This window comes from Megascapheus bottae, chromosome 31 (genome assembly GCF_031878675.1).
Source record: "Megascapheus bottae isolate mThoBot1 chromosome 31, mThoBot2.hap1, whole genome shotgun sequence".
Classification (NCBI taxonomy): Eukaryota; Metazoa; Chordata; class Mammalia; order Rodentia; family Geomyidae; genus Megascapheus; species Megascapheus bottae.
Window position 1 is genome coordinate 6617028 of NC_143539.1, and position 27495 is coordinate 6644522.

Consider the following 27495-nt stretch of genomic DNA (forward strand, 5'->3'; position numbering starts at 1 on the left):
GCATCCTCCCGGGGCACGGGCGAGGGGGGGAGGCGGCGGCCATCTTGAGCCGCTGCCGCCATTGGAGTGCCCCCCCTTTTCTCCCCCCCTTTTGCCTCTTGACAGGAAAGCTTTAAGGGGGGAATCGAACCCTGGGAGGCCGGGCCGGGCTCGGGGGCCGCCCCGGGGGGCCCGGGCCATGGATGTACGTCGTCTGAAGGTGAACGAACTTCGCGAGGAGCTGCAGCGCCGCGGCCTGGACACTCGCGGCCTCAAGGCCGAGCTTGCTGAGCGGCTGCAGGCGGCGCTGGAGGCCGAAGAGCCCGACGACGAGCGGGAACTCGAGGCCGACGACGACGAGCCGGGGCCGCCCCCCGGGCACCACAACGAGGAGGTCGAGACCGAGGGGGGCTCCGAGCTGGAGGGGACCGCGCAGCCACCGCCGCCCGGGCTGCAGCCGCACCCGGAGTCCGGCGGCTACTCGGGGCCGGATGGACATTGTGAGAGTGCGCGGGGCGGGGGGACGCGGGAGTCCGGCGCCGGAGGGTCGGGGAGACGGGCTCCAGGGCCGCGGGATCGAGCCCGACCCCCGCCGCCTGGGGGACGAACGCACCACCGGGCGACCTGGGCCTCGGGGGACGACCGGGCGGGTCGAGAGCCTTGGGTGCGGTGGTGGTGTGGGGGGGATCCGCGATGGAGGGGGCGCGGGGGAGACGAGCCTCTGGGTATTCGACCTGCTCGGGACTCTGGGAGGCTCGGAGACCGGAAACCGCTGTTTCTGGAGCCCCAGAAAGTCGGGAGAACTGGAGACCTTTACGTTTCTTCTCTTTTTTGGGGGAGTCCTAAAAGGGTTCCTGGGCATGGCAATCTTTAAGTTTGGGGGTGCGCTGGATTTGGGTGTGGGGGGGGCCTTGTGTTTCCGGAGTGCCGGGGAAGGGAGAGTTTTCGAAGGTTCCTCTACTCTTCAGGTCGGAGGGGGTTAACTGGGAATTATGTGCGCTTTGGGGTTCTGGGGTGAGTTGGAGAGGTTGTCGGGGTCGGGGGGGGGGCCAGCGCTCTTAATGTATGGCTGGTGGTCAATTTGGGGGGGGGTGTTTGCAATCGGGGCTGGGATTGGACGATGGGAAACCCCACATCCCTCTTCCAGGATGACTGAGGGGGGCCAACTTTAAAGAGTCTGCCACTTGGTGTGGGGAGATTTGGGGCACTTTTCAAGTTGGCTTTCCGGAGGACACTCAGGAAAACTTTGGTGTGGGTCCAGTGAGTGGCTGGGCTGGACAAAGGATTTGAGGGATGGACACCTCCGTGGTTGCTGCAGGGTAGGCTTGGGTTAACAGGGTTGGGAAGGACGGATGGAGGCAGAAATCAAGTTGATGGTACTTCAAAGTGGATGGTTGGGTCCGTTTCCAGCAGGGAAAAAGTGGGCAGCTGGACTAGCACATATGCCCCATGGGGAAGCTTGTAGGATGTAGAAAGAGAAAAGAAACCTGTCGACTTGGCTCAGGACCTCCCTGAGGAGGTGTGTGTTGGGGAGGTGGGGTATTCTTCTGGGGCTGAATGTTTCCAAGAGAAGGCTCCTGGTTCCCTAGAAGCAGTTAACTTGTGTGCCCAAGAGAGGGTAATTGGGTGTACTGGGGAGCCTCTGTATCTGCTCAGAGATGTGACTATGAGATCAGAAGGGGTTCAGGCAGATCTGAGTCCTCTGAGGAGAGAGAGAGAGGACCCTGGTACTGGAGAGGCTAATGACTCTGGAGTTAAAAAGGACTGCCTGATTCTGGCATCTAGGGTTTATGATGTTTCTTGAAAAAGAGGGCCCTCCCTGGGGCTTGGAGCTAAGAGACTAAGGACAGAAATGAGGTCACAGAGAGAACTTGGGATTGTCAGTAGGTACTGTACTGACTTGTTCAAGAAAGCTGGACTCTCCTGGAGTAGGGTGACCTGAGTGTCAGTTGGGGCTAGAATGTGATTTGGGGATGCTCAAAATCCATGCGCTGGGGATTCCCTTAGCAGAGACCTGTACTCCTCCATGGCAGTATAGTCTGGAGCTCAGGGACCCTGGCAGGTGCAGTGAGGTGAGGCCACCCTCACCTGGCTGGCTGCTAACAGGATCTCTGAAAGGTGAATTGAGGGCTTCAGAGCAGACTCTAGACCCTGGCTCATGTGCCCAGTCTGGTTCCATGGTAGGCAGGTCACTTCACTTCTATGAACTTGTTTCCTTCTTTGTAAAGTGACAGGATTGTTACAAACTCACACCAGGCCTACCTGTTATTCGAAAGGGGATGATTTCAAGTGGAACCTTCCCCCCCCCCCCCATAGCTTCTCAAGCAAGGCTGCATCTGTAGGTACAGGAGAGATGTTTAAGGGTAGAGAGAGATAGGCTTTGTGAGGTCAACGCTGCTTAGAGCCTGGTAAAAGGAGAATGGTTTGAAAGGGCCCTGTGTTCCAGTTAAGGAGATAATTTCTTCCTCTCTCCCTTATTTTCTGTGACAAAAATTTTTTGAGCCCCCTTCATGTCCCCCTGCAACTTTCATCAGTGTTCGTAAACAGACACTGTGGCCACGTGACTTGGTGACTTGTGCTTCTCCCCCCCCCCCCTTGGACTGTACCTGGTGTATACCCAGATGTGCTTGTCCTCTGAGAAAGAATCCAATCAGTTAACTAACTAGTGGCAAGAATACTCTCTCCTTGCCTGTGGTTCTGCCTCACTGTCTGGCAGGGCCTCAGCTGGGCACCTAGCAGCAAGCCTGCCTCTGGGACCAGTTGCCTGCACAATGCGCATTCTAAGTTTCTAAAAGCTTCTCTCTAGCTTGTTTGAAAGGTTCTTGAAGCATTGGTCTGGGTCTGATACATTGTCCCGTCCTGCTTCTAAGCTTTCCATGTGTGCTCCCAGCCAGTAATGTTCTATACTCAAATCTGTGAGTCATTGCCTATGTATCCTTTGAGTTGAAGCTTGGGTTCTTTTCTAGGTCCCTTTCTTGGCTCCTGTTATTCCTAGCCCCAGACACAATCCAAATGAATTTATTTTGACATAAGGATCTGTTCAGTTAAGCTGCTCAGGCCTTACTGGGGCCGGCTTGTCTTCAGCTCTGTCCTGTGTCTGGTGTGTGGCATGCACTTTTTGGGGGGTGGGGGAGGGGGTCATGGGGCTTGAACTCGCCCTGGGCGCTGTCCCTGAGCTCTTCAGCTCAAGGCTACCACCCTACCCTGGAACCTAGCCCCACTTCCCATTTTCTAGAGGTTAATTGGAGATAAGACTCTCAGGTCTTTTTGTGCCCAGGCTGGCTTTGAACCTTGATCCTCAGATCTCAGCCTCCTGAGTAGCTAAGATTACAGGCATGAGCCACTGCGCCTAGCTGGCATGCACTTTTTTTTTTTTTTTTTTTTGCCAGTCCTGGACTTGAGCTCAGAGTCTGAGTACTGTCCTTGGACTTTCTCAAGGCTAGAGCTCTACCACTTGAGCCTCAGCACCACTTCTGGCTTTTTTCTATGTATGTAGTACCAAGGAATTGAACCCGGGTCTTCATGCATGCTAGGCAAGCACTCTGCCACTAGGCCAAACTCCTGGCCCCTGGCATGCACTTCTTAAATAATCACTGATCTTGAACTGAGTTCCTCCTGGCCCCATCTGACCTAACTAACTGTGCTGACAGCCTGAGGGCCCCCTCCCCTTTGGGGTCCTCTAGCTAAAGTGGCTACCCTTTCCCTTTCTAGCAGACATCAGTTCCAGGAGGTTCATAAAAGAGGTTGGCTCAGGTAGAGAGCATGGGTGCCTCACTGAGATTCTTTATCGCCAATTAACCTCTAGACAATAGGAAGTGGGGCTTGGCTCAAGGGTAGGGCAGTAGCCTTGTGCTGTAGCTCAGGGACAGCGCCCAGGCCAAGTTCAAGCCCCACGACCCACCAAAAAAAAAAAAGAGGTTGACTCAGACTTGTGATCCTAGCTACTCAGGAGGCTGAGGTCTGGGCAAGAAAGTCTGTGAGATTTTGATCTCCAGGAAGCTACCAGAAGAGTCAGAAATGGAGCTGTGGCTCAGTAGTAGAGTTCCAGTCTTAAGCAAAAGAAGCTCAAGGACAGTGCCCAGACCCTGAGTTTGGCTATAGCCAAAAAAAAGTTTGGCTGTACAGATAGGGCAGAGGGCCAGCGTCTGCTCTGAATAATGCCAGTCCTGAGCACTGCACCCCCAGTACAGCCAGGGCTGCTGCCTTTAAACTGGGCTCCATGAACTGCCAGATGCCCATAGAACTGGCATAGGGACTTTTAGGCCAAGCTGGGCCCCTGCCCTGACCCCACGCCTCCATTGGAGCAGATCTGGGTCTGATGGGTTTCTGTAGGACCTGGTCACTGGTGTGGACCTGCAGCCTTTTGAGGGGTAAGCTGGGGCCGCTTTGTTGTGGCAGTGGAAGCATTCTTCCCCTTGTGCAGACCAGCCCACCCAGTGAGGTGGTCCCATCTAGCCCAGGGCCTCCAAAAGCACCCATCTAACTGCCCACTTCTCTTACCTTAAGATGTCATGGACAATATTCCCAGGCAGAACCAGTTCTACGACACGCAGGTCATCAAGCAGGAAAATGAGTCAGGTTATGACCGGAGACCACTTGATATGGAGCCGCCATCGCCTGCCTATCCCCCAGGTAGGAAAGTTCTGCGATCCACTCCTGATGGAAGCCCAGACCACAGACCAAGTGAGACTTGGTGTCCAGCTTAGGCAGTTTTCTGGCTTTTTTTTTCACTGTGCAAGGTTTGGTTTGACTTTTTTTGGGGGGGTGGGGTGGGGGGGAGATTTGAACTCAGGTTTTGCTAGACAGTGTTCTATAGATTGAGCCACTTGCTTTGGTCTTTTTTCTGGTTTGTTTGGGTTTTTGTTTTTTGGAGGGGGGTGGCATGCTGATTTGAACTGGAAGCCTCCCAGTAGCTAGCCGGAAGTTCTTTCACTGAGTCATGCCTCCAGCCCTTTTAGAGATAGGGTCTTACTTCCTGCGCAGGAACGTAAAGTGCCTATGTGGGCTTCCTATCATAGCTGGATGAGAAGCATACATCACTGTGGGCAGCTAGAAGGTATGGAAGGATTTTGTAAACTTTTCCACACTTAGAACAGTCCAGTTATTGGCCTCCCAAGAGGAGAAATAACATTAAAGGAATCAGCCACTGGCACCCTTCTGCTTTATTTTTCAGATTGGATCTCATACTTTTGCTTGGGTCTAGCCTTGGACTGTAATCCTATCTCTGCCTCCCAAGGAGCAGGGATCATAGGCATGTACCAAAATGGCCAGGGCTAGCCTCAAACTGCATTCCTCTTCTTTTTCCTCTGAAGTAATATATCTTCCCATGTGCTGTTCTATTTGGTTTTGCAGGGAAAAAATTCTGGCACACTTGATAGTGTTGGGAAAGGGGACTCTTTCAGGCTTTAGATACCAAACCCTTTTAAGCTTTAGTACCAATACCCCAGGGCAGTATGTGGACTTAATACTTGAGTCCCATTTAGAATGTCACAATATGGAAGCCAGAAAGCCTTGTAACCCCAGCCTGGTATCTGTGTTCTGAAGAATAATTGTTCTAGGGTATTATTGCTCCTTGAAAAGGGTTCTTTAGCCAAATGCATCTAATCTCTTGTGGAGATTACAGCATTAAAGGCTTTAAGAAGTCCTAGACTGCAGTGAATCTGGTGTCGTGTCTGGGTTTCTCAAACATGAATACATCCTCGCAGGGCAGAGTTCCCCCATCAGAGAGAACCCAACTTCCATTGTTTTCTAAATTGAGTTGGTGGCTTGTCCTACTGTAGAAATGAGACTTGAATTAGGGCAGTGAGTTCTCAATCTAGTGCTCATATAGGACTTACTCTTGATTTTATTTATTTTGTTGATTGTGGGGCTTGAACTCAGGGCCTGGGTGCTGTTTCCAAAATCCTTTGCACTAGGCTAGTGCTCTACCACTGGAGCTAAAGCTCTATTTCCAGTTTTCTGGTGGTTAATTGGAGATAAGAATCTCATGGACTTTTCCTGCCCAGGCTAGCTTTTGCCCCATATCCTCAGATCTCGACCTCCTGAGTAGTTAGGATTATAGGAGTGAGCCACTAGCACCTGGCTCGGGATGTTATTAGAAAGTGACAGACCCTGAACTTAGGTGTTTCATGTTTTAATCCTTTGTTGTTTTAATTTGGTTTTTGAGATTGATTCTCACTTTGTAGCCCAGGCTGATCTTGAACTTGTGCCTTAAACTCCCAAGTGCTTAGTGAATCTAACTGATTCTGTCTTAATTCCATTTTGGTCCATCCACCAAAGTGAAATCCCCTGATGGATGGGGTATGTGTGTGATTCAGGATGTTGAACCGCAGATTTATATCAAGGTCTGGAGGCCAACATGGGTGTTTACTGTTGTCAGCAGCCATTCGCCAGGGGCCTGCTCCAGTAGCCATGGAGCTGTCTTTAAGATGACTGAATATCACTGCTGCCCTGGAAAACCAGGAGCCTTGATGGTCCACAAAAGCTGGGGGGTGATTGGATAGAATGCTGAGATGAGCCACAGCAGCAAGCCTGGGGACACTTGAGCAGGAAATACTGCAAGGCTGAGTCTATGATTTGTCCTTAGTTAGCTGGCTTCTGTCTCAGACTCGGACTTTATCAGTCCATGAAATGTTAGCCCTCCTAGCTTGGCATTTGTCATGTCACTTCCTTCTGGAGTAACAGCGCTTAACAGGACCACAACATAAGTAGCCAGGCTTAGTAGGACCACTGCGATCTTGTCAAGTCCCCTTACCTCCCCTTGTCAGATGGAAGAAACTGTCAGCACTACAGTTCAGACATTCTTGGGGAAGAGAAATTAGAGGGGATGTGGTCAAAGCCTCTTAAAGTTTAAGGGGCTCCCAAAGGCCCATAACAAGCTTGTCCTCATGAAGCCTGCGAGTCCTCTGTGTGACTGGTGTTAGCCTACCTCCTGCATCCCACACTGAGCCCAGTACAGCAGCTCTGGCTTTCCCAGCAGGCTCTTGGGCCCGGTCCCCACAAGTGAGGAGCCTGGCGACCTCTCTTAGCCTAAGAGGGCCAGAGAAATAGTAGCTGAGTTCTTTCTGAGTGTCGTGACCATCTGACTTGTCCTGGCAGTAGACATAAAGACAGAGATGAAGCAAGAAGCACCCCCCAGCTTCCTTCCACCCGATGCATCTCAGCTCAAGCCAGACAGACAGCAATTTCAGAGTCGAAAGAGGCCTTATGAAGACAACCGGGGACGTGGCTACTTTGAGCACCGAGAGGACAGGAGGTAAGTGTAAGACACAGCTGCGGCTGATCTCCCCGCACTTGCTGCCAGATCCAGCTTCCTTCAGCTTTCAGTCCTTCCTTTATCTCCTTGCTTCTCACTTGCACAGCCAGTTCTGAGCACCCCCCATCCTTAGCTGTAAGATTCCAGCCTGCCTCCTCAGGCCCTCACTTTAGCACACCTGTCTTGCCATGGGGCTTCGTGCATGCTAGGCAAGCCCTGGGTTCGATTTCTCAGTACCACCTACTCAGAAAAATCTGTAAGTGTTGCTGTTGCTGTGGCTCAAGTGACAGGGTGCTAGCCTTGAGCAATAAGTGTCCAAGGACAGTGCCCAGGCCCTGTGTTCAAGCCCCAGGACTGAGGGAGAGGGAGGAGGGACTTGGGTGCTGTGATATAACTAGTTAGGACACAGAGCCAATGCTACGTGGGTTCTTTTCACTGCTTCCCACAAAGCAGAGGCTGAGGAGGAGCTACTTGCCCATGGCTTTAAGATGACAGGCTCTTTCATACGGCGCCCTAGCTGGCCCTGGACTGAATGCCAGAGCATGCCAGTGACCCGGTGGGCATGGGCAGCGGGTCTTTCCCCCAGTGGATAGAACTGTGCAGACTGAGCATCCAACCACTGCCTTGCACCTGTCTCTTCTCTACAGTGGAAACCTGGAGTGTTTTAACAAGATCCTTTTTTAGTGTTTAGTAGGAAGATAATCATGTACATAATTGAGGACACAGAGAGAGACTGAGAATGTGGGTCATAGCAAAATCCTGTCCAGTGCTGGGTTTCAGGAAGCCTGGTATGTGGGAAGGTGTTCATTCCTAGGGCTTGTCCATGCTCTTGCCCCTGCCCTGCCTACTAAAATTGGGCGCCCTGGGCTACTATAACCCACAACCAATTGTAGCCAAGAATAAGGAAGTCCTCATTAGGCCAAAGGAATGGATCTTAATCTTGGGGTGTCTAAAAAAGCTCCCTAAATGATTCTGGTGACTCTCTTTAGCCAAGCATTCCCTCTGGCTCTGTCCCCATCCTAGGAGTTCACAGTGATTGCTTTGGGGCAAGTGGGTAGGATTTCAGAATTCTTTTGCTGACCTCTAGAGGCCATTGAGAAGGGTGGGGGCACGCATGCGCACTAGCACTGCAGAGACTTGACTCCCTACCCCTGTGGTCCTCTAGCTGTTCTCTTGTGACTCAACTCTCTTCCCGATATAGGGGCCGCTCTCCTCAGCCTCCCGCAGAAGAGGATGAGGATGACTTTGATGACACCCTGGTGGCTATTGACACATGTGAGTCCTTGGGCTGCATCTCCCCCCCCACACACACACCCCTCCAACTGCCTTCATCTAGTATTGGGGAACGATGTCCCTCCCTCCAGAATCCCAGGCACCAGTGGAAGAAAATTGCTGGTACCGAGGGAGACTAGCTTAGCTGTGGAGCCTGGGCAGGTCCTTCCACTTCCCCAGGCCTCTCGGGAAGAGACACACCCAGAGGCTTTCAGTAAGAGTCCTCTGAGAGCCAGGAACCACCCTGTGTGCACCAGGGGCTGCCATCTAATCAGGAAAGGAATCTGAGTGCTACTGGGGAAACTGAGCTCAGTTTCCATCACTACTCGCGTTCATGGTGAAACCAATGCTGCTTTGTTGTCTGAGCACTAGCCTGGCCTGCCCTGGCCTTTGCCCCAGCTCTGTCTGCTCTGCACGGCATCAGTGACTTTCATACTGACTGCATTGGAACCTGGAGCTCTGGGAGGAGTGAGGGGTGGAAGCCTCAGTAGAGCAGAAGCCCAGCAATTCATTCTGCATTCCCTGAAAGAACGCTGGCCGCGTGCTTGGGGAATCAGTCAGAATATCTTACAACCATCCTCATCACAGGCTCTGAAGACAAAGTCTACCCAGAATAAAGCTAACCATTTTTTGAGCATGTTAAGGAGCCACAGTCTGGGAGGTAGTCTGAGCAATAGAGTACAGCCTCGCGAGAAAGGAAGCCAAGTCGTGGTCTTCGGCTAGGTGGACCTCAAAACAGGACTCTGCAATGGGGAGGGAGCCTGTGCTGCCCAGGGCATTGGTCTCGGGTATCAGAGTCAGAGTTTCAAACCACAGATGGCCACAGAAATCTGGCCTAGCACAGGAAGATAATAGGAGTGTATGGGTGCTGGGAATGGGGATTTGCTTTCTTGTCCTCTAAAAATCCAAGTTTGAAAGTGCTGAAATGAGGAGATACTCCTGTCAGAGGCATTTGTCTACATTTCTCCTGGAGCGCATTATTGGACTCCACCAGCAGACGTCTCTTCTCCCCTTCCCTCAGTTCCTATAGGGTGGCAGGGGACTAGTATGCACTAGTCCAAACATTTTTACTTAGAGTAAGAGTGACTAGAGGATGCATTGGTGAAACCCCATACCCTCCCGCCCCTCGAAGATGTGTTTTGTTGCTTTTAACAAAACCTTAAAAGCATCAGTCAATTGCAGGCTTTTTCCTCCACAGATAACTGCGACCTGCACTTCAAGGTAGCCCGGGACCGGAGTAGTGGCTATCCACTCACGATCGAGGGCTTCGCATACCTGTGGTCTGGAGCCCGTGCCAGCTATGGGGTCAGAAGGGGCCGTGTGTGTTTCGAGATGAAGGTGAGAGAGAACAATAGAGCAAAAATTAGGACAGGAAGCAGGGCCAGCCATGGAATAGCCCATGCCCAGCCACCTGTGGCCAGTCCAGTGGTGATATGTTTGTAGAAGTGGAAACAGACAATGAAATAGAAGCTAGACATAGCAGGGCATGGTAACTCATGCCTGTAATCCTAGCTACTCAGGAGGCTGAGATCGGAGGGTCACAGTTCAAAGCCAGCCCAGACACTAAGAGTCCATGAGACTCTTATCTCCAGTTAACCATTAGAAAACAGGAAGTGGTGCTGTGGCTCCAACCTTGAGCTGAAGAACTTGGGGACAGTGCCCAGGCCCAGAGTCCAAGCCCCACAACCAACAAGAAAAAAGAAATAAGAAGCCAGATATAATGGCTCACGCCTGTAATCCTAACTTCAGAAGGCTGAGATCTGGGGAACAGCAATTTAAGGCCAGCCGGGGCAGGAAAGTCCATTAGACTCCATCTCTAAAATAACTAGCCAAAGAGGAGGGGAGGGAGAATGATGGAGGGGGTGACAGGTCAAGATGCATTGTGTATATAAGCGGACATGTTAAAGTGGAGGGAAAAAACATACCATGAAAAATGTCTATACACTTGTTTTTTTTTCACAGCTATATTAAGTACAACTAACTGAAATGTTCCTTATAGAAATAGTGTTGAACATGTTTGAAAACTGAAATCAGTATTCTTTATTATAATTTCCCAAGATGTTGTAAAAATTCATCATAAACAATTAGTCACTGAGAAATAGCAAAACAAAGCAGAATTCCAGATGTATATGTTAGTTAAGTGAAAAAATGCCAATTAAAAATTATATAGGACTGGGTGCGGTGGCTCACACCTATAACCCTAGCTATTCAAGAGGCTGAGATCTGAGGATTATAGTTCAAAGCCAGCCAGGACACCAAAGACTGTAAGACTTATCTCCAGTTAACCACCAGAAAACTGGAAGTGGTGCTAGCCTTGAGATAAAGAGCTCAGAGACAGTGCCCAAGCCCAGGGTTCATGCCCACAAAAAAGAAAAAAGGAAATAGACCTAAGGGGAGCTGAAAACTTGAGCTCTTCCTTTCCAGGGGTCTCTAACAGAAACCTTTGAGAAAGTATCTACCAATAGTTTTAGGAACATATATTACTACATCAGACTTGGGTCTGTTTTGTTTGTTTTTTGTTTGTTTTGTTTGTTTTTGCCAGTCCTGGGGCTTGAACTCAGGGCCTTACCACTGTCCTTAGGATTTCACCATAGCACCATTTCTGGCTTTTTCTATGTATGTGATGCTAAGGAATTGAGCTTTGCATCTTCATGCATGCTAGGCAAGCATTCAATCACTAGGCCAAACTCCCAGACAGACTTGGATCTTAACACCCCAAATTCAACAGCTACACAGTGCGTTTACCACGTACTGTAAAATGGATTATTATTTCACAGTTGTTAAATATGCTGATGAAATAGAACTTTTCTGAAGGCCACAGTAAAGATGGGTAGGTATATTAAGCATTTTGACCTCAGACATAATTAGAGGCAAAGTCAGAAGGTGCCCCCTTCCCCTCACATACTTGTTTTATTAAAAACCTATGTTTTAGGCATTGTTCCCCAGAGGCCTGACTGTTCTCTGTAACTGCTGCCTGTAGTTTGTTTTAAGATTGTACTGTTATATAACCAGTGTTTCGTTGATGGTTCTTTCTAACTTATTACAAATGTGACTATAAAACAACATTGTATTGAGTATTTCCGCATATGTACATACTTGCACGCATGAATGTATCTTTAAGGTAAACTAGATGTGCTGGCTTATAAGGCACTGTTAGAAGAATGTGGCTTAGTGGTAGAATGCTTTCCTGGCATGCATGAAACCCTGGGTTCAATTCCACAGTGCCACATAAAAAAGTCAGAAGTGGTGCTGTGGCTCAGTGGTAGAGTGCTAGCCTTGAGCACAGAGAGGCTCAGGGACAGAGCCCAGTCCCTGAGTCCAAGGTCCAGAAAGGCAAAAAATAAATAAAGCAGTTTGATTTGGGTTTTGTGGTGTTGAGGATTATATGTAGGGTTTCATGTTCATGCTTGCTAGTCAGGTGCTCTACCACTGGGCCACCCCTCCCAACCTATGTTTTGTGCTGCCACTGCAGCTTGAGGAGGTTGTTGTTGTTGTTATTGTTGTTTTGCTCAAGACTTGTGCTCTACCACTTGAGCCACAGTTCCACTTCCAGCTTTCAGGGGCAGTTACTTAGAGATAAGAGTCTCACGGGCTTTCTTGCCTTAACTGGCTTCAAACTGTGATCCTCCAGTCTCAGCCTCCTGAGTAGCTAGGATTGTACACATGAGCCACCAGCTTCTGGCTAATTTATAGTTTTGATAAATTGTCAGATTGCCCTGTTAAGACATTTATCTTCCTCCCAAATATTTTGACAGTTCATTTTCCCCTGTAGGGGATTTAATCCCCTGTAGGGATTAAAAGTGAAGGATATCAGAATTTGAAATACCACTGGCTTGCATCTCTTGTTCCCTTCAGAGGCCCTAGTTTTCTCTGCTATAGGCACTTCAGAGTCTCTTTCCCAGCCATTGTAGCCATTGCTAGTTGGTTAATGCCTAATATCCTTCCCTTTATTTGCTAATAACCACCAGTTTCCAGAAACTCCATCATGAGCCTTGTTGTCTTTTGTCCTCAGATCAATGAGGAAATCTCCGTGAAGCACCTTCCTTCTACAGAGCCTGACCCCCATGTTGTCCGTATTGGCTGGTCCCTGGACTCTTGCAGCACTCAGCTAGGTAAGGAGAAGTCAGCCAGGTCTTCCTGAGGAGAGAGCACTGCCCCTGCCCCTGGGTCCTCAAGCTGCTGAGTGTCCCTGTCAGTGATAAGCTCAGAAGGCTGTGTTCTGCCTGTCCTCAGGCAGTCTGGCTGCAGTTGGAAGGGCTAAAGTTCTAGAATAACCCTTTTATGAACAGCTAAGAAGAAAACCCAAAATTGTCTTCAGAAAACCCTTCCCCTTCTTTAAAAGATCCATTTCCTGCCCTCAACATCATACTGAAAATACGTTCTTCAGCCCTGTGCACTTTGTCTGATCTAGGCTGAAAAGCAGAACAGAGCTAGCACCATGGTGGTACTACACGCTTGTATGTACTCTTAGCTACTTGTGAGGTGAAGGTCAGGAGGTAGGACTGTGGTTCTAGGCCAGCCCCCGGGCAGTTGGCCATGAAACCCCCATCTCAGTTGGAAGGAAAGCTGGGCACAGTGGTGCATGGCTGTTATCGCAGGGAATGCAAGAAGCGTAGGTAGGAGGATCACAGTCCATATTAGCCCAATATATGAGACACTAGAAAGCAAAAGGAACAGGGACATGACTTAAGTGGTAGAGTGGCTAGCAAGCACAAGGCCCTGTGTTCAAATTCTGGTTCCACCAGAGGAAAAAATTATGGTGGGACCACAATGCTTTTTCTATTTGAAGACAAAAATCATTATCTTGAGGGCCGGGAGTTTGGCCTAGTGGTAGAGTGCTTGCCTGGTATTCACAACGACCCAAGTTCAATTCCTCGGTACCACATACATAGAAAAAAGCCGGAAGTGGAGCTGAGGCTCAAGGGCTAGAACTCTAGCTTTGAGAAAGCCAAGGACAGTGCTCAGGCGCTGAGCTCAAGCCCAGACTGGCACCAAAAAAAAGAAAAAAATTATCTTGAGTTCTAGTAAATTCGGTCTCCTTTGTTTCTGGAGAGTGGGGAAGAAAAGGCTAAAAGGGAAGCCTTCAGCGCCAAACTTTGGTTGGCTTGATGTGTTTAAGTGTGCTTGATCTGGAAGCAGAAGCTGATATCAGCAACTCTATAGAGAAAGGGAAACTTGAAAAAGAAGGAAGGGAGGTGCTGGGGTGGAGGAGACTGAGCCAAGATGCAACCCTTCCCTGTGCCATTGAACATGCCATCAGTGTACTGATGCCATTTGTTCTGGGGTGCTGCTGGGGTTTCATTTCTGGAAGAGCATGAGCACTGGTATGGGAAAGGTCATGGCTGGTGCCTGGGTTCCAAGGTGAGGTTGTTGTGACCGTAGTGAGGTAAGTTGGAACCTCCTGTGCCTTTTTCTTCAGGTGAAGAGCTTTTCTCCTATGGCTATGGAGGCACAGGGAAGAAGTCTACCAACAGCCGCTTTGAGAACTACGGAGACAAGTTCGCAGAGAACGATGTGATTGGCTGCTTCGCAGTGAGTGCTGACGCCACATGCTGCATACTTTTCCATAGCGAGCCAGTGAGAGATGAGAGTCTCGAAAGTATCTTTCTAAGACACAGTTTGGGCCAAGCCCTCCTCCCTTATTCAAAGCAAGTCTGGTTGAACTTAGCTCTTCTGGTAAAGACCTTGCTAGAAGATCCTGGGTTCTATCCTCGGTATGGTCCCATCTCTCCACCTTCCAACAAAACAAGCATACAAATATATATTTTAAAAAAAAACAAAAAAAACAATTTTGTTCTGCTGTCAGCATCAAGTCCCAACTAGAAATGACTTGGAGAGCCCCTCACATACTGAGAGGAAGGGAGAGGGTGACCACCATTCCACCTCCAGTGCTTTACATTACAGCTAGCTCAGTGCCTGGCACATTGTGATCATAGCTCATGTTCATGTGTCGATTGTGTTTGAACCAAGTCTAAGAAAATCCTGTGCAATTGAAAGTAACTTGTCCACGGCCCACAGTACAGGACCCACTAAATCACAGCAGCAAACAACTATTGGATAGGTGGGTGGGTAGATGTGGTGGATAACTGGATACAATCACTTCATGGTTCTCCAGCTGTATTCAAAACTTTTTGATCACCTTTCTGCTTCAGCCTGTCTAACCCTGTGTTCTCTCGCCATGGAGTGCAGTACCTCTCTCGACCCAGTAGTCCTCCTACTCCCCAACTTGCCCCATTTCCATTGGCTGTTCACACTTGGCTTATGGGTTGGTTCCCTCCTCAGAGACCTTTATACTGGGAGGGGTTCTTACTGAAATATGGTGGCGTGTCCTAGTCTGATGTCCACCTTGTCCCTGGGCTCTGTCTAGCTCAGGTTACCATGACGCATGTAGATGAGAAGTGGGAAGGCAAAGAATGTGTGTTGACCACACAGATGCATGCATTTATAGGGCTGGACTCTGCTTGCCGTGTTCCTTCATCTTTGACTTGGCCTGGGCACCAGGCTTAGGTGCTTGGCACGTCCTAAATTTCTTTCCCTGAGCTGTTCCCCGGGGTTGTCCAACTTGTCTCAATGTCCAGGGAAAGGGGCCTTAAGTCTGGACAGCTGGCTGTATTTTCCATCATGTCACCTTCCCCCTCTATGAGTCCAGGGCCTAGGCCTACAGAGGACAGTTCCTATCCTTAGGTTTTCTTTAAATTATTTGGTTGCATTTGTGGGTGTTTTTGGTTGGTTGGTTGGTTTTGGAGGAGTGGGTGTATTTGTTTGCCGGTCCCAAGGCTTGAACCACAGCATCATTTCCAGCTTTTTCTATGTATGTGATACTGAGGAATCAAATCCAGGTCTTCGTGCAAGCACTAGGCCAAACTCCTGGCCTGCATTTGTGTTTTTGAGATAGCCTTGCTATATGTAGTCCATGGTGACCTGAAACTTGCTGTCTTTCTGCCTCTGCGTTCAAAGGTTACCAATAGGCGCTACCATGTCTGGCTCAATCTTTTGCTTTCTCCTAGGACTTTGAATGTGGAAACGATGTAGAACTTTCCTTTACCAAGAATGGAAAGTGGATGGGCATCGCCTTCCGAATCCAGAAGGAAGCCTTGGGGGGGCAGGCCCTCTACCCACATGTCCTCGTGAAGAACTGCGCGGTGGAGTTCAACTTTGGCCAGCGGGCAGAGCCGTACTGCTCTGTCCTCCCAGGGTTCACTTTCATCCAGCACCTTCCCCTTGGAGAACGGATCCGGGGCACCGTCGGACCAAAGAGCAAGGCAGAATGTGAGGTGAGTGTGGTTCCTTCTCCAGAGCCACCCTGTGACCAGTGGAGATGCTGCTGGCCAGGTGCAGGGAAAGACAAGTTGGCCACCTGCGTGACTTGGGAAAATGACATTTTCTCCCAGCTGCTCTGAGAAGGGAGGCGTGGGCATTGGTGTGACTTAGGACAAGAGGGAAGGTAGTAGATACACTGCGTCATCTTGATGGGGCCAGAAATGGGGAGCTGGTAGAAGGCTGTCCTCGAAGTGGAGACACTGGCACTTGATGGTGAATATCCTCTGTCCACAGTGCTGGGGAGGGTGGGGCCTGAATAACCAGGCCCTCTCACCAAGACTGCACAGGAACACAAAAGACAAATGGCCTTGGTGCTGAGCACCACACTCATGACCTGGTCTTAGATCTTTGACAGTACCTTTCTTACAGTGTTGTAGGTTTTTTGTCAGTCCTAGGGCTTGGACTCTGGGCCTGGGTGTTGTCCCAGAGCTCTTCAGCTCAGAGCTAGTACCCTATCCCTTGAGCCACAGCACCACTTCCAGTTTCCTGGTGTTTAATTGGAGATAAGGGTCTCTTGGTCTTTAGGGTCCAGGCTGGCTTTGAACACGGTCCTCAGATCTCAGCCTCCTGAGTAGCTAGGATAACAGGCGTAAGCCACTGCGCCGGGCCCCAGTGGTTTATTTTTATGCTAGAAAATAAAGTTGTTGAGTCCTGGTAGCTCACACTTGTCATCCTAGCTACTCAGGAGACTGAGAGTTTATCTCACTCTATCTTTTTGTGCATTCTCATAATTGAGATCTTATAACTGAGGCATCCTGTCCTTTTCAGTTCACATTTCTTTGTGTGCTTTATCCTCCGTTTTTGATTGTTTGGTCGTTTACAGCGAGGTCTGGCTGTGTTGCCTAGTCTAGTCCTGAATTCTTGGCCTAAGTTGGGGGGCCTCAGAAACAAATCATTCCCCTTGTTGGGCGTTTATGTTCTATCACGTGTTTGCTGGGTTCCACATGGAACACATAGCTCGGGCTCCAGTTGGACCGCTTTTCCTGCCCTCTGCATGGGCCAGTCCCACTTCATGGAGAGACTGCTTGCTATCTACTGGCAAGGGTCTAACCGGTGTTTACCCAGTGTAGGCCTGGTGCTGAGAGTTGGAACAAGCATTGTGTGTTTGGGTCCTAGTAGCTATTCTGTGAAGTGGAGGCTATTACCACTTCCATTTTCCAGAAGCAATTCTGGAGTCCACGGCCCCTAGCAAGCCATGGAGGTGCTGTGTCTCACTGCCGCCCTGATAACCTGTCATTATAGATTCTGATGATGGTGGGCCTGCCTGCTGCCGGCAAGACCACGTGGGCCATCAAACACGCAGCTTCCAACCCCTCCAAGAAGTACAACATCCTGGGCACCAATGCCATCATGGATAAGATGCGGGTAAGGAGGGCCTATGGACTCGCCTCAGCTGCCCTGCACCCCCAGCTTCTGCTCTGCCCCAGGCCACTCACTCCTCACCACCTCCTGCCCTCAGGTGATGGGCCTGCGCCGACAGCGAAACTATGCTGGCCGCTGGGACGTCTTGATCCAGCAGGCCACCCAGTGCCTCAACCGCCTCATCCAGATCGCCGCCCGCAAGAAACGCAACTATATCCTCGATCAGGTACTCACCAGAGGGGAGGGCCCCAGCGCCTACCTGGGACTTCCCCTCCGGTCCTCTTTTCTCCCCATAATGCTGAAGCAAAGGTCAGCCGTGCATGAGGGTGTCAATAAACACATGCTGTGCAGGGGACCCGCCTGCGGGTGGCACTTGGGGCCAACTAGCTTAACAAAGAATCAACCTTCCTTTCTTTCCTTTCCTTTCCCTTCCCTTCCCTTTCCTTCCCTTCCCTTCCCTTCCCTTCCCCGTCCTTCCTTCTTTCCTTCCTTCCTTCCTTCCTTCCTTCCTTCCTTCCTTCTTTCCTTCCTTTCTGCTTGAACTCAGAGCCTGGGCGCTGTCCCTGAGCCATTTTATGCTAGGCTTGCACTCTACTACTTGAGCCACAGAACCACTTACAGTTTTTGAGTGGTTAATAGGAGATGAGACTCTCATAAGAACTTTTCTGCCCAGGCCGGCTTTGAACTGTGATCCTCAGTGCTCAGCTTCCTGATTAGCTAGGGTGGCAGGTGTAAGCCACTGGCATCCAACGAATATTCTTAGATGTTAGCTGCAGAGCAGAATGGGCGAGATGGAAGTTTCTGTGCCTGACATGCTAGGTCTTCGACCCCAGCTCTACCCCTTCTTGGCCATGTGCTTCTGGCACTAACTGAACCTTGTGACTTGTAGTCTCCTAGATGACCATTGGCGAGCATAGTGGCCCCACTCACCCACCAAGGACCGTGTCATTTACACCCTAGCTGTGGCCCAACTTGAGATTCAGCAGTTTGGAGTCTGGCTAGGAATATGGTTCTTGGTTTTCAGCATTCCTAAAATGTTAATGAATCCCTATCCCCAAGCAGTGACGTTCACATGTCCACAAACATCCGTTCTGTGGGCTTCCCCAAGTGCCAGGGTGGCGCTGTGAATGTGCCAAGGCCCTATGCCAACACATCTGTAAACCAATGAAGGGCCTCAAACCTGTTGAAGGCTTGGTTGGAAGGCGTCACGTGGACCACATTGCCCTTATGTGAGATGCCGACCTCAGGCCAAGCAGCCGGGGCCAATCATTGTCATTCCGCCAGCTCAGTGCTGCTGTTAACCAGCCCTCTGCTTTACCATCTCCCTTCAGAGACTTTGGGGGGGGGGGGATGATACGGCTTGAACTCAGCCTGGGTGTTGTTGCGGAACTCTTCAGCTCAAGGCTACCACCCTACCCTTAAGCCAAGCCCCACTTCCCATTTCCTAGAGGTTAATTGGAAGTAAGAGTCTCATGGACTTAAAGCCTGGGCTGGCTTTGAACCTTGATCCTCAGATCTCAGCCTCCTGAGAAGCTAGGATTACAGGCGTGAGCCACCGAGCCCAACCAGAGAAATAATTCTTTAAAACACGCACGCGCACACACACACACACACACACAGACACACGCACACGCACTTCGGTTTCATCCTGAACAGTGGGTAAGGATATTAACACTCCCACAATCCTCTTCTGGATCCCTAAAGAATCCCTGGCCCTGGTTTGTCATCCTGAATTCACTGCTTAGACCAGCTGTGACACCCGCTTCAAACCTGTGGCCCAGTGGACTAACAGTCCTGCCCAGGTGGCCTGCCTGGGTTTTCTGTGGTGCTCAGGCAGGGGATAGGGCCTGGCCTGTACCAAATGCACCCGTGTTTTTCTGTGCTGCTGGCTTCTAGGGCAGAGTTGTGCAAGGCAAAGCAAAGGCCCTGATCTTTGAAGGTGAGAAGGCTAGTTTTCAACTGAGGTGTCCTTCCTCATAGCACAAAGTCTTGTTTATCCGAGGCTAGATTTGGGACCTGAGTCTATAAATCACTCCAGCCTGCAAAAGAGAGTCTTGACCTGTTTGGCTTCAGTCCCTAATATGGGTTCCAGAAATTCTGAGTTATGAGAAGAAAATGTGTGGTGGATGTGGATATTGAAGGTTCAAAGCAGACCCCTGGCCAGCTTTGCCATAAAGAGTAAGTTAATAATTATTTCCAAAGGGGAGGCCAGAGCCTCAGGCCAGGTCCTTCCATGGAGGCCCAAAGAGCAGTGATTGGCTGGCTACTTGACACTGAAGAAGAGGGACTTTCCTCCACCTTACACTGTCCCCAGACCTTCCAGCTGGTTCTGCTACCCGTACTGGCTAGTTCTCTTGCTCCATGGTTGGTCCCTCGCGTCATGGAGCCCACGCAAACCCCACAGTACTCACATTGGATCTGCTCTGCTCCCAGCCCAAGGGATTACACACAGGCAGACCATGGTCCTGTCAGCCAATCCCCCACAGTGCCTGCCCTGGTCTTCCTCAGCCTGCTGCCCATCAAGACCAGATAAGCAGCTTCTTGCCTAAGTCTTGGGTTAGCTGTGGTCCAGAGCCAGGGGCCCCAGACTGCCTGCACAGAAGCTCTCCCCCCTCCCGCCCCCCATCTCCAGGCAGGGTGGGACTGGAAAGGCTGAGCTTGTTGTTGGCTTGTTTCCTGGCAACAGGCCCTAGTGACCACAGCTGGGCTGGGTTGGCCCTGGGGCTCTGACCTCATCGTGTTTGCTGTGGTAACAGCCACCAGCAGCTAGCAAGTCTCTCTTCTCCAGGGAAGCCAGCCACTTGTGCTGGTGCCATGTCACCCCCTTCCTCTGTGCCCCTCTGTTCCCTGGCATCTGAGGTGCCAAAGGGACAGTCCTCTTGACACAGTTGCCCCTTCTAATGTCCCCTCATTGGGACGTTGCAGAAAAGCTGACTCTTCCTCAAGGAAGAAGTGGAGTTTTGAGGAGGAAAGTAGGAAGGGGTGCTTCACTTTTCCACCATTTGTGGCCTCTTCTGGGCTCGTGCTGACAGCCCTGGAGGATCGCACCTGCCCCACCCCCTGCATGTGTTCCTGGACCAGTTGATCTAGTTGGATCTGGTTGGTTTAGGGAACATTTCACACCTTGGCCCAGATTTCCCACCAGTCTTGCTGGAGCCCCTGGCCTGTACCTTAAGTCTGGGAAAGGATCTTTCATAAAGCTTCACTCGAGGAGCCTGGGATATCCGTCCTGTTGGCCATTTGTTCAAATCCACTCTGTTGACTTCTTCCTCCTGTCCTGTGTCAGAACCAGTAGAGTCTGCCAGATGCACTTAACAAGTTGTTTCGATTCTGTTGGGATCTTGATTTGGAATGACCTGAGGATACCCCTTAGGGTCGGGTCTTGCCTCCAGTGAGTCTCGGGGATAGAGGGGGAGTCGGCTATAGTGTTAGTTACTGCCACTAGAGGCTGAGTCCACAGATTCTGTGCCCCTACCCACAGAGACTGCAGTCCCATGGACCCAGGGCTGTGGCTAGTGTTCCTCTGTCACATGCATGTGTGCTGGAGTACCAGTCTGTGCCAGCAACTACTCAGGAGAGGAAGGGGCAACACGAGAGCCACACATATTGAATGAATGGCCGCACAGAACTTTAGCGCGTGCGCTGTCCACCAGCCAGAGCATCAGGTGACTTCCAGGCCTGTCCTAGCTACTCAGGTTCAAAGCTAGCCTGGCAGAAAAGTACATGAGACTCTTATCTCCAGTGAACCACCAAGTGATAGAGTGAGGCCTTGAATTCAAGCCCCACAACCAACAAAACAAATAAACAAAAAGATTCAGTCTGGGTTATCTCTGGGAAGTAGGGCTGGTGTGAGGAGGGTGAAGGATGAACTCTTGTGCTTGGAACTGCATTTCCCATGAGCACACAGAGCACCGGTAGCGTAAAGAGATAGTCGTGGAATTAGGATGCAGAGGCAAAGCCAGCCCCTGTGGGTGCCTCCCGCCGCTGCCCTACTTAATGCCCACCCCTCCGTCTTCTCTCCCCGCTGCAGACAAATGTTTATGGGTCAGCCCAGAGACGAAAAATGAGACCATTTGAAGGCTTCCAGCGGAAAGCCATTGTCATTTGTCCTACTGATGAGGACCTGAAAGACCGGACAATAAAGCGGACCGACGAGGAGGGAAAGGATGTCCCGGATCACGCTGTCCTGGAAATGAAAGGTAGTGGTGGCTGGTTCCCCCTGTGCACGGTGTCCTGCAGAGAGGCTCCTATGTCCCTCCCGCACTGACCATTCCTCCCTCTGGTGTCACTGGGACTGTGGAACTTTTCAGATCAGATGGCTGAGGGTGAAGGTAGTAGAGCCCTGGTGGGTGATGAAGAATGTCTCATTTCTCAGTCTAGGGACATGGTTTCCACCTGCCCACGAGTGAGGCCAAGAAATGAGGAGGGCCAGCCAGGGGTGGTGGCTCACGCCTGTAATCCTAGCTACTCAGGAAGCGGAGATCTGAGGATCAAGGTTCAAAGCCAACCCAGGCACTGGAAAAAAGGGATATAGGGCTGTGGCTCAAGGGGTCGGGCAGTAGCTTTGAGCTGAAGAGCTCAGGGACAGCTCTAGGCCAAAAAGAAGGAAAGAGGAAGGAGTGGGGCCTAACGAGTTCTTCAGGGAATTGAGGAGAGTTCTCGTGGACCCCGGACAGTTAGCAAGCTGAGGGTTGGGACCCCATTAACTCCTTCACTGTCCATGTCCCCCCTTGCTTACACTGGCCAGCCATCGTGCTGCCTGTGAAAGGGGTGGCTGCTGGAAGGACTGACTTCCCCTCCCTTCTCCCCTCCCCTCCCCTAGCCAACTTCACATTGCCCGATGTGGGCGACTTCCTGGATGAGGTGCTGTTCGTGGAGCTGCAGCGGGAGGAGGCGGACAAGTTGGTGAGGCAGTACAACGAGGAAGGCCGCAGGGCCGGGCCGCCCCCTGAAAAGCGCTTTGACAACCGGGGTGGTGGCGGCGGCGGGGGCTTCCGAGGCCGTGGGGGTGGCGGCGGCTTCCAGCGCTATGACAACCGAGGCCCTCCTGGAGGCAACCGTGGAGGCTTCCAGAACCGAGCAGGCGGCAGCGGTGGAGGAGGCAACTACCGAGGAGGTGAGCTATCACCCTCACTGCCCGCTACTCCGCAACTGCGGGATCAAGACTCCAGCCTTGCTCCTAAAGCCCTTCCCCCACTCGTGTGCCCCAGTGCTCCCCGAGGGGTCTCAGGGCCTCCCTTGGGCTGGCATAGGGCCTGGGTTAGATAAGTTAATTTGCCTAGAGTCTCTCAGCGTCCTAGCATCACTGTCTCTGCTGAAAGCTTTTTTTTTTCTCTCTAGTCTTGGTGCTTGAATTCAGGGTCTAGGCACTGCCCTTGGGCTTTCTCAAGAGCTAGTGCTCTACCACTTGAGCCACAGCACCACTTCCTTTTTCTTTTCTTTCTTTCTTTTGCTCTCTTTCTTTCGTCTGTCAGGGGGCTTGAATTCTGGGCCTGGGTGCTGTCCCTGAGCTCTTGAGTCATAGCTCCACTTCCGGGTTATCTAGTGATTAAGATAAGAATCTCAAGGTCTTTAGTGCCCCAGGCTGGCTTTGAACTGTGGTTCTCATATCTCAGCCTCCTGAGTAGCTAGGATTATAGGCCTGAGCCACTGTGCCAGCATCTGGCTTTTTCTGTTTGTGATACCGAGGAATCGAACCCTGCCTGGTCTTCGTGCATTCTAAGCAAGCACTCTACCACTAGGCCAAACTCCAGGCCCTATGTTTATTTATTTTTGCCAGTCCTGGGGCTTGAACTCAGGGCCTGAGCATTATCCTTGGGCTTTCTCAAAGCTAGAGCTCTGCCACTTGAGCCACAGCAGCACTTCTGGTCTTTTCTATGTATATGGTACTGAGGAATTGAACCCAGGGCTTCATGCATGGTAGGCAAGCACTCTACCACTAGGCCACGCTCTCGGCCCCTGACAAACATTTTTATTACTTAACAAGTGTATCCTGAACCCTGCTCCATTTCAGTGCTTTGCCAAGGTGTCTGGGGACACACAAGAGATGAGAGAATTGAGGAAAGGTTCTGGGGACTAAGCCGGAGTCCCCACCACAGGCCAGAAAGGACAGGAAAAGAAAGGGCTCTGAGGCCGGCCATGCACAGCCAAGATGAACAGGACGAGACTGCCATGTTCTCTCATCCACCCTGGGTGTCCTGTTGTGCTTCCTGACCCCTCTTCCCAGCTCATTCCACAGCTGTTGAGATGTGCCCTCTGCCATCCCCGACAATACCACATCCAGCCCTAGCCCACGGTCAGGGTCAGCAGAAGCCCAGTTGTGTGCCCTGAGAATGACAGACACTCTTCTCCTGGTCTCCAACCCAGGCTTCAACCGCAGCGGAGGTGGTGGCTACAACCAGAACCGCTGGGGTAACAACAACCGGGATAACAACAACTCCAACAACCGAGGCAGCTATAACCGGCCTCCCCAGCAACAGCCGCCACCCCAGCAGCCACCCCCCCCACAGCCACCGCCCCAGCAGCCACCGCCACCGCCCAGCTACAGCCCTGCGCGCAACCCCCCGGGGCCCGGCAGCTACAAGAGCAGCAGCATCCCCGGCTCCAGCGCCAGCACCAGCACCCCCACCGTGAGCAGCTACAGCCCCCCCCAGGTGAGGGTGTGCCTGCCTGGGATCTGTCCTCACTCACAACCTGTGCCCCGTGCAGCACGCTGGCGTCCCCAGTGCTCCCGCACATCGCCTGGCTGTGCTCAGTGCCCTGGCTTGTCGTGCTCCCCCTCGCCCCCCGAAGACTAGAACTAGGGAAGCTAGAGCTCCCTGAGGCCTAGCGCTGTCACTCGAGCCACGCCTCCAGCCCTTTTCCATTGCTTACGTCTGGACTGGGGTGAGCCTAGGCTGCTCCTCCTCATGCCTCCCTGGGTCACTGGCCATGGTGGGTGCTGTGGCACTGCAGCACGGTGGTGAAGGCTTTGGGATTAGGTGATTTCGCCTCGTTGAGGTTCTGGCTGTCTGTGGGCAAGGCTCCACAGCTGGCGGAAATCTGTCCCCTCTAGAAATCTGCCACCCACTGCCAGCGTTCATTGAGTGCTGGTCACTGGAAACCCAGTGTCTGGGTTTGTTTTACAGAAAATGACGCAGACTTTGAGTGAGGTCTGGTCCTTGCCCCCAGCCCCGTCCCATCTCCGAGCTGACCCCTCCAGTCCAGCTAGGAGCCATTTCACGGTTTTGGGCTTTCTCTCCTCTTGCAGCCGAGTTACAGCCAGCCACCCTACAACCAGGCAGGCTACGGCCAGGGCTACACAGCCCCACCGCCTCCACCTCCACCACCGCCTGCCTACAACTACGGGAGCTACGGGGGCTACAGCCCAGCCCCCTACACCCCTCCACCACCTCCCACGGCACAGACCTACCCACAGCCTGCCTATAACCAGTATCAGCAGGTAGGTGCGACCAAGGGCCCAGGACTTGGAGGCTTTGCCTTAGCCCTAAAATGGTAGGGAGCCTGCCGGTCTTGAATAGGCCCTTGTCTCCCAAATGAGCCAGATGCACCCATGTCTGCACTGGCTGCCCAGCAACCTCCCCACTGCAGGCCCAGACCCCACACCCACCACAGTGCTCTCTCCCTGCCTTGACTACTGTGTCCAGCTCTGTTGGCCAGCCAGTCAGGCCCTCCATGCCCCCACGCCCATCGGCACCATTGCATGTCCTCCCACCGTGCCCACGTGCTGGGCAGATCTCAGTGTGCTGTTTGTCCACAGTACGCCCAGCAGTGGAACCAGTACTATCAGAACCAGGGCCAGTGGCCACCGTACTACGGGAGCTACGACTACGGGAGCTACTCCGGCAGCACACCTGGCGGCACCAGCACACAGTAGCTGAGCCCAGACTCCTCCACCAGCGCTGGCCTGGCTGCCCTGCCCCCTGCCCCAGCCCTCCCCGCCCCCCGGGGGTCCTGGGCCTCAGGGGATGGGACATCCTGGGCTGCCTTCCTCCAGAGGGGTATGGAGTATCCTGAGCCGCCTTCCTCCAGAGGGGCTTCTTGCCCCTCAGGCCAGGCATTTTTCTCTGGATTCAGATAGGCAACAATGACCTTTTATTTTCTGTTTATTCTCTCCCTTTCCCTTCTTCCCCACCCCCCAGCCCCCATCTCTTTTTTTGACTAAAGAGTGCCCCTTCCGCCTTGGTCACAGTGACTGGGAGGGACTGCCTGTCCCCTCCCCAGCCCTGCTCCAGCCTCAGCCTCTAGCCTAGCCCCTCATGCAGTTGGTTGTAAATTCTTCCAAGAGCTGTTTTACTGTCTACTTTTCAGGATTAAAAAAAAAATCAAAAACTTAAAAAAAAAAAAAAAGTTTAAAAAGAAAAACGTGGAGGGAGGAAGCAGTGACATTTTTTTTGGTAATTATGCTTTTTTTTTATTTTTAGAATTTGTCTGTTTTTACTGTGGGTCGGCATAGATCCTTCAAAATAACCCATTTCTTTGCTGAGTTCAGGTGACCGAGGAAGAGCCACACCCTCGAAACAACACACACACAAACCACAAAACTATCTTGAAGCTAACTTTTTCTACGATGTCTCAGTCCCCTGTGACTTTGCACATGAGCTTCTTTGTTCAGTTGAATTGTAACTGCTTTTTTGTATCTGGAGAGAGTGTGACTATTGAACTTGAAACCTTTTCTTCCGGGCGTCCTGGTAGTTTCTGGGGGGTTCAAATGGGTGAGAGGGTGAGGGGAAGATGGGGGCGTCTCTCTCCCGGGTGCCAGAGCCCACGGTTTTCCTACAGTGCTCTCAAGTCCTGCTTCCCCTTCTCCCAGGTGTTTTAACAGGATCCAAACACACACGTACTGAGAAATGTTTCTGAGGCTGGGAGTGTAGGTTAGTGGTAGAGTGGTTGCCTAGCATGCATGAGGCCCTGAGTTCCATTCCTCACATACTGAGAAAAAGCTGGAATTGGTGCTATGGTTCAAGTGGTAGAGTGCTAGCCTTGCACAAAAGAAGCTCGGGGACAGTGGCCTGGGCCCAGAGTTCAGGCCCTAGGACTGATGCACACACACGCACTCGTGCGCTCACACACAAACACACACAGTTTCTGCCCCATTTTGTTTTTGAGTAGTGAGATGGCACTTCCTAGCAGAGGGAAGCAGGGTCAGGACCCTGGAAGTGATGTGAGTCCCTGCAGGCACTTCAGTGATAGGCACAGGTGAGGCCCACAGGCTGGGGAGCAGACTGCTCTGTGGACATTGCCAGACCATTGCCTGACGGTGCGTTTGGATGAAGCTTGTGGGCTTGTGCTTAGGACTGGCCTTTCTGCATGTCTCCAGCACTGCAGGCTGGTTGCTGGGAGCTTCATTTCTCAGCAAGTACAAGCTGTGCTTGCCCTGAACAAGATAATTGCCCATTCTCCCCATTCTTGGATCCTAGTCCACAGCACTGACCAAGGTCAGCGAGTATCTGGGAGGACAAGGCCTCTTTGGCACCTCCACGCCCATGGCCGTCATCATCCTTCCTAGCAACTTCCGTTCTCGCCCCCCAGGCGTATGCTGTGTTCTCATTAGGAGCCGGGAGCTTTGGGAAGGGATATGCAAAATCAAGAAGGCAACTAAACTAGAAACCAGGATTGACTGGACGAGGGCAGAGGGCCTGGGTCCCCTAGTCTGGAAAAGTCCGCTTCTGGGCAGGTACAGGTGCTTGTTCAACGGCGCCCTCTACTGACTCTTCCTGATGGTGCATCTGTGGAATCCACACATCAATTGCTTCTCCAGGACAAGAATAAGAGTGAAGAAGTTCTTGCTCTGTTCTCAGCCAGTCCCAGCTTCCAAGTCCTTTCCCTGATCTTGCCCAGGCCGGAAGGATAAAGCTAAATCCAGTTAATAGGATTGAAGGTCCACGTGATGTGGCATCTGGTGACCTTAGCAGCTTCAATTCAGAGCAGTGATGGTTCCTGGGGAATCACCACTCCTCCTTGGAATTTCTCGTGCCATTGGTCTCTACTTGGGGAATTCCTATGCCTTTAGGGTTTTGCGGAAGGGTCTAGCACAAGTATAATCCCAGCGCTCAGACATGCAGGCAGGTAGGTCCTGGGTACATGGCTAGCCTGGGCTTCTCCTGTGGGCCTCTCCAATTCTGCCCTATCATTTGGAATCTTTCCTCTTCCCTGGCCATACTGATTACAGACTCATACCTGTAATCCTAGCCACTCAGGAAACTGAGATCAGGATCCTGGTTCAAAGGCAGCCCAGGCACAAAAGTCGGTAAGACCACTAGAAAACTGGAAGTGGTGCTGTGTCTCAAGTGGTAGAGCTCTAGCCT

The 27495-nt window shown here is 51.6% G+C and overlaps 1 protein-coding gene across 2 annotated transcripts; it reads left to right on the forward strand.

Moving 5' to 3' along the window:
- Positions 1-25862, forward strand: Hnrnpul1 (heterogeneous nuclear ribonucleoprotein U like 1). Of its 2 annotated transcripts, none has more exons than XM_090322550.1 (15): positions 1-479; positions 4486-4611; positions 7081-7234; positions 8436-8509; positions 9705-9844; positions 12519-12618; positions 13926-14038; positions 15514-15780; positions 17069-17191; positions 17286-17414; positions 21219-21387; positions 22011-22304; positions 23555-23841; positions 24438-24629; positions 24948-25862. In XM_090322550.1, exons 1-15 carry the CDS (start codon positions 179-181, stop codon positions 25062-25064), a joined length of 2586 nt encoding a protein of 861 aa, XP_090178676.1. In that variant the 5' UTR covers positions 1-178; the 3' UTR covers positions 25065-25862. The 2 variants fall into 2 exon arrangements, with proteins under 2 accessions (XP_090178676.1, XP_090178677.1); XM_090322551.1 differs by having other exon boundaries at positions 4-479; positions 7078-7234.
- Positions 25863-27495: the final 1633 nt, after the last annotated feature.

Coding starts and splice junctions, on each gene's coding strand:
- Hnrnpul1 (XM_090322551.1), top strand. CDS start 179: ATGGATGTACGTCGTCTGAAGGTGAACGAACTTCGCGAGGAGCTGCAG. Junction 17,415..21,218: donor GCAACTATATCCTCGATCAG/GTACTCACCAGA, acceptor TCCCCGCTGCAG/ACAAATGTTTATGGGTCAGC. Junction 22,305..23,554: donor AGGAGGCAACTACCGAGGAG/GTGAGCTATCAC, acceptor TCTCCAACCCAG/GCTTCAACCGCAGCGGAGGT.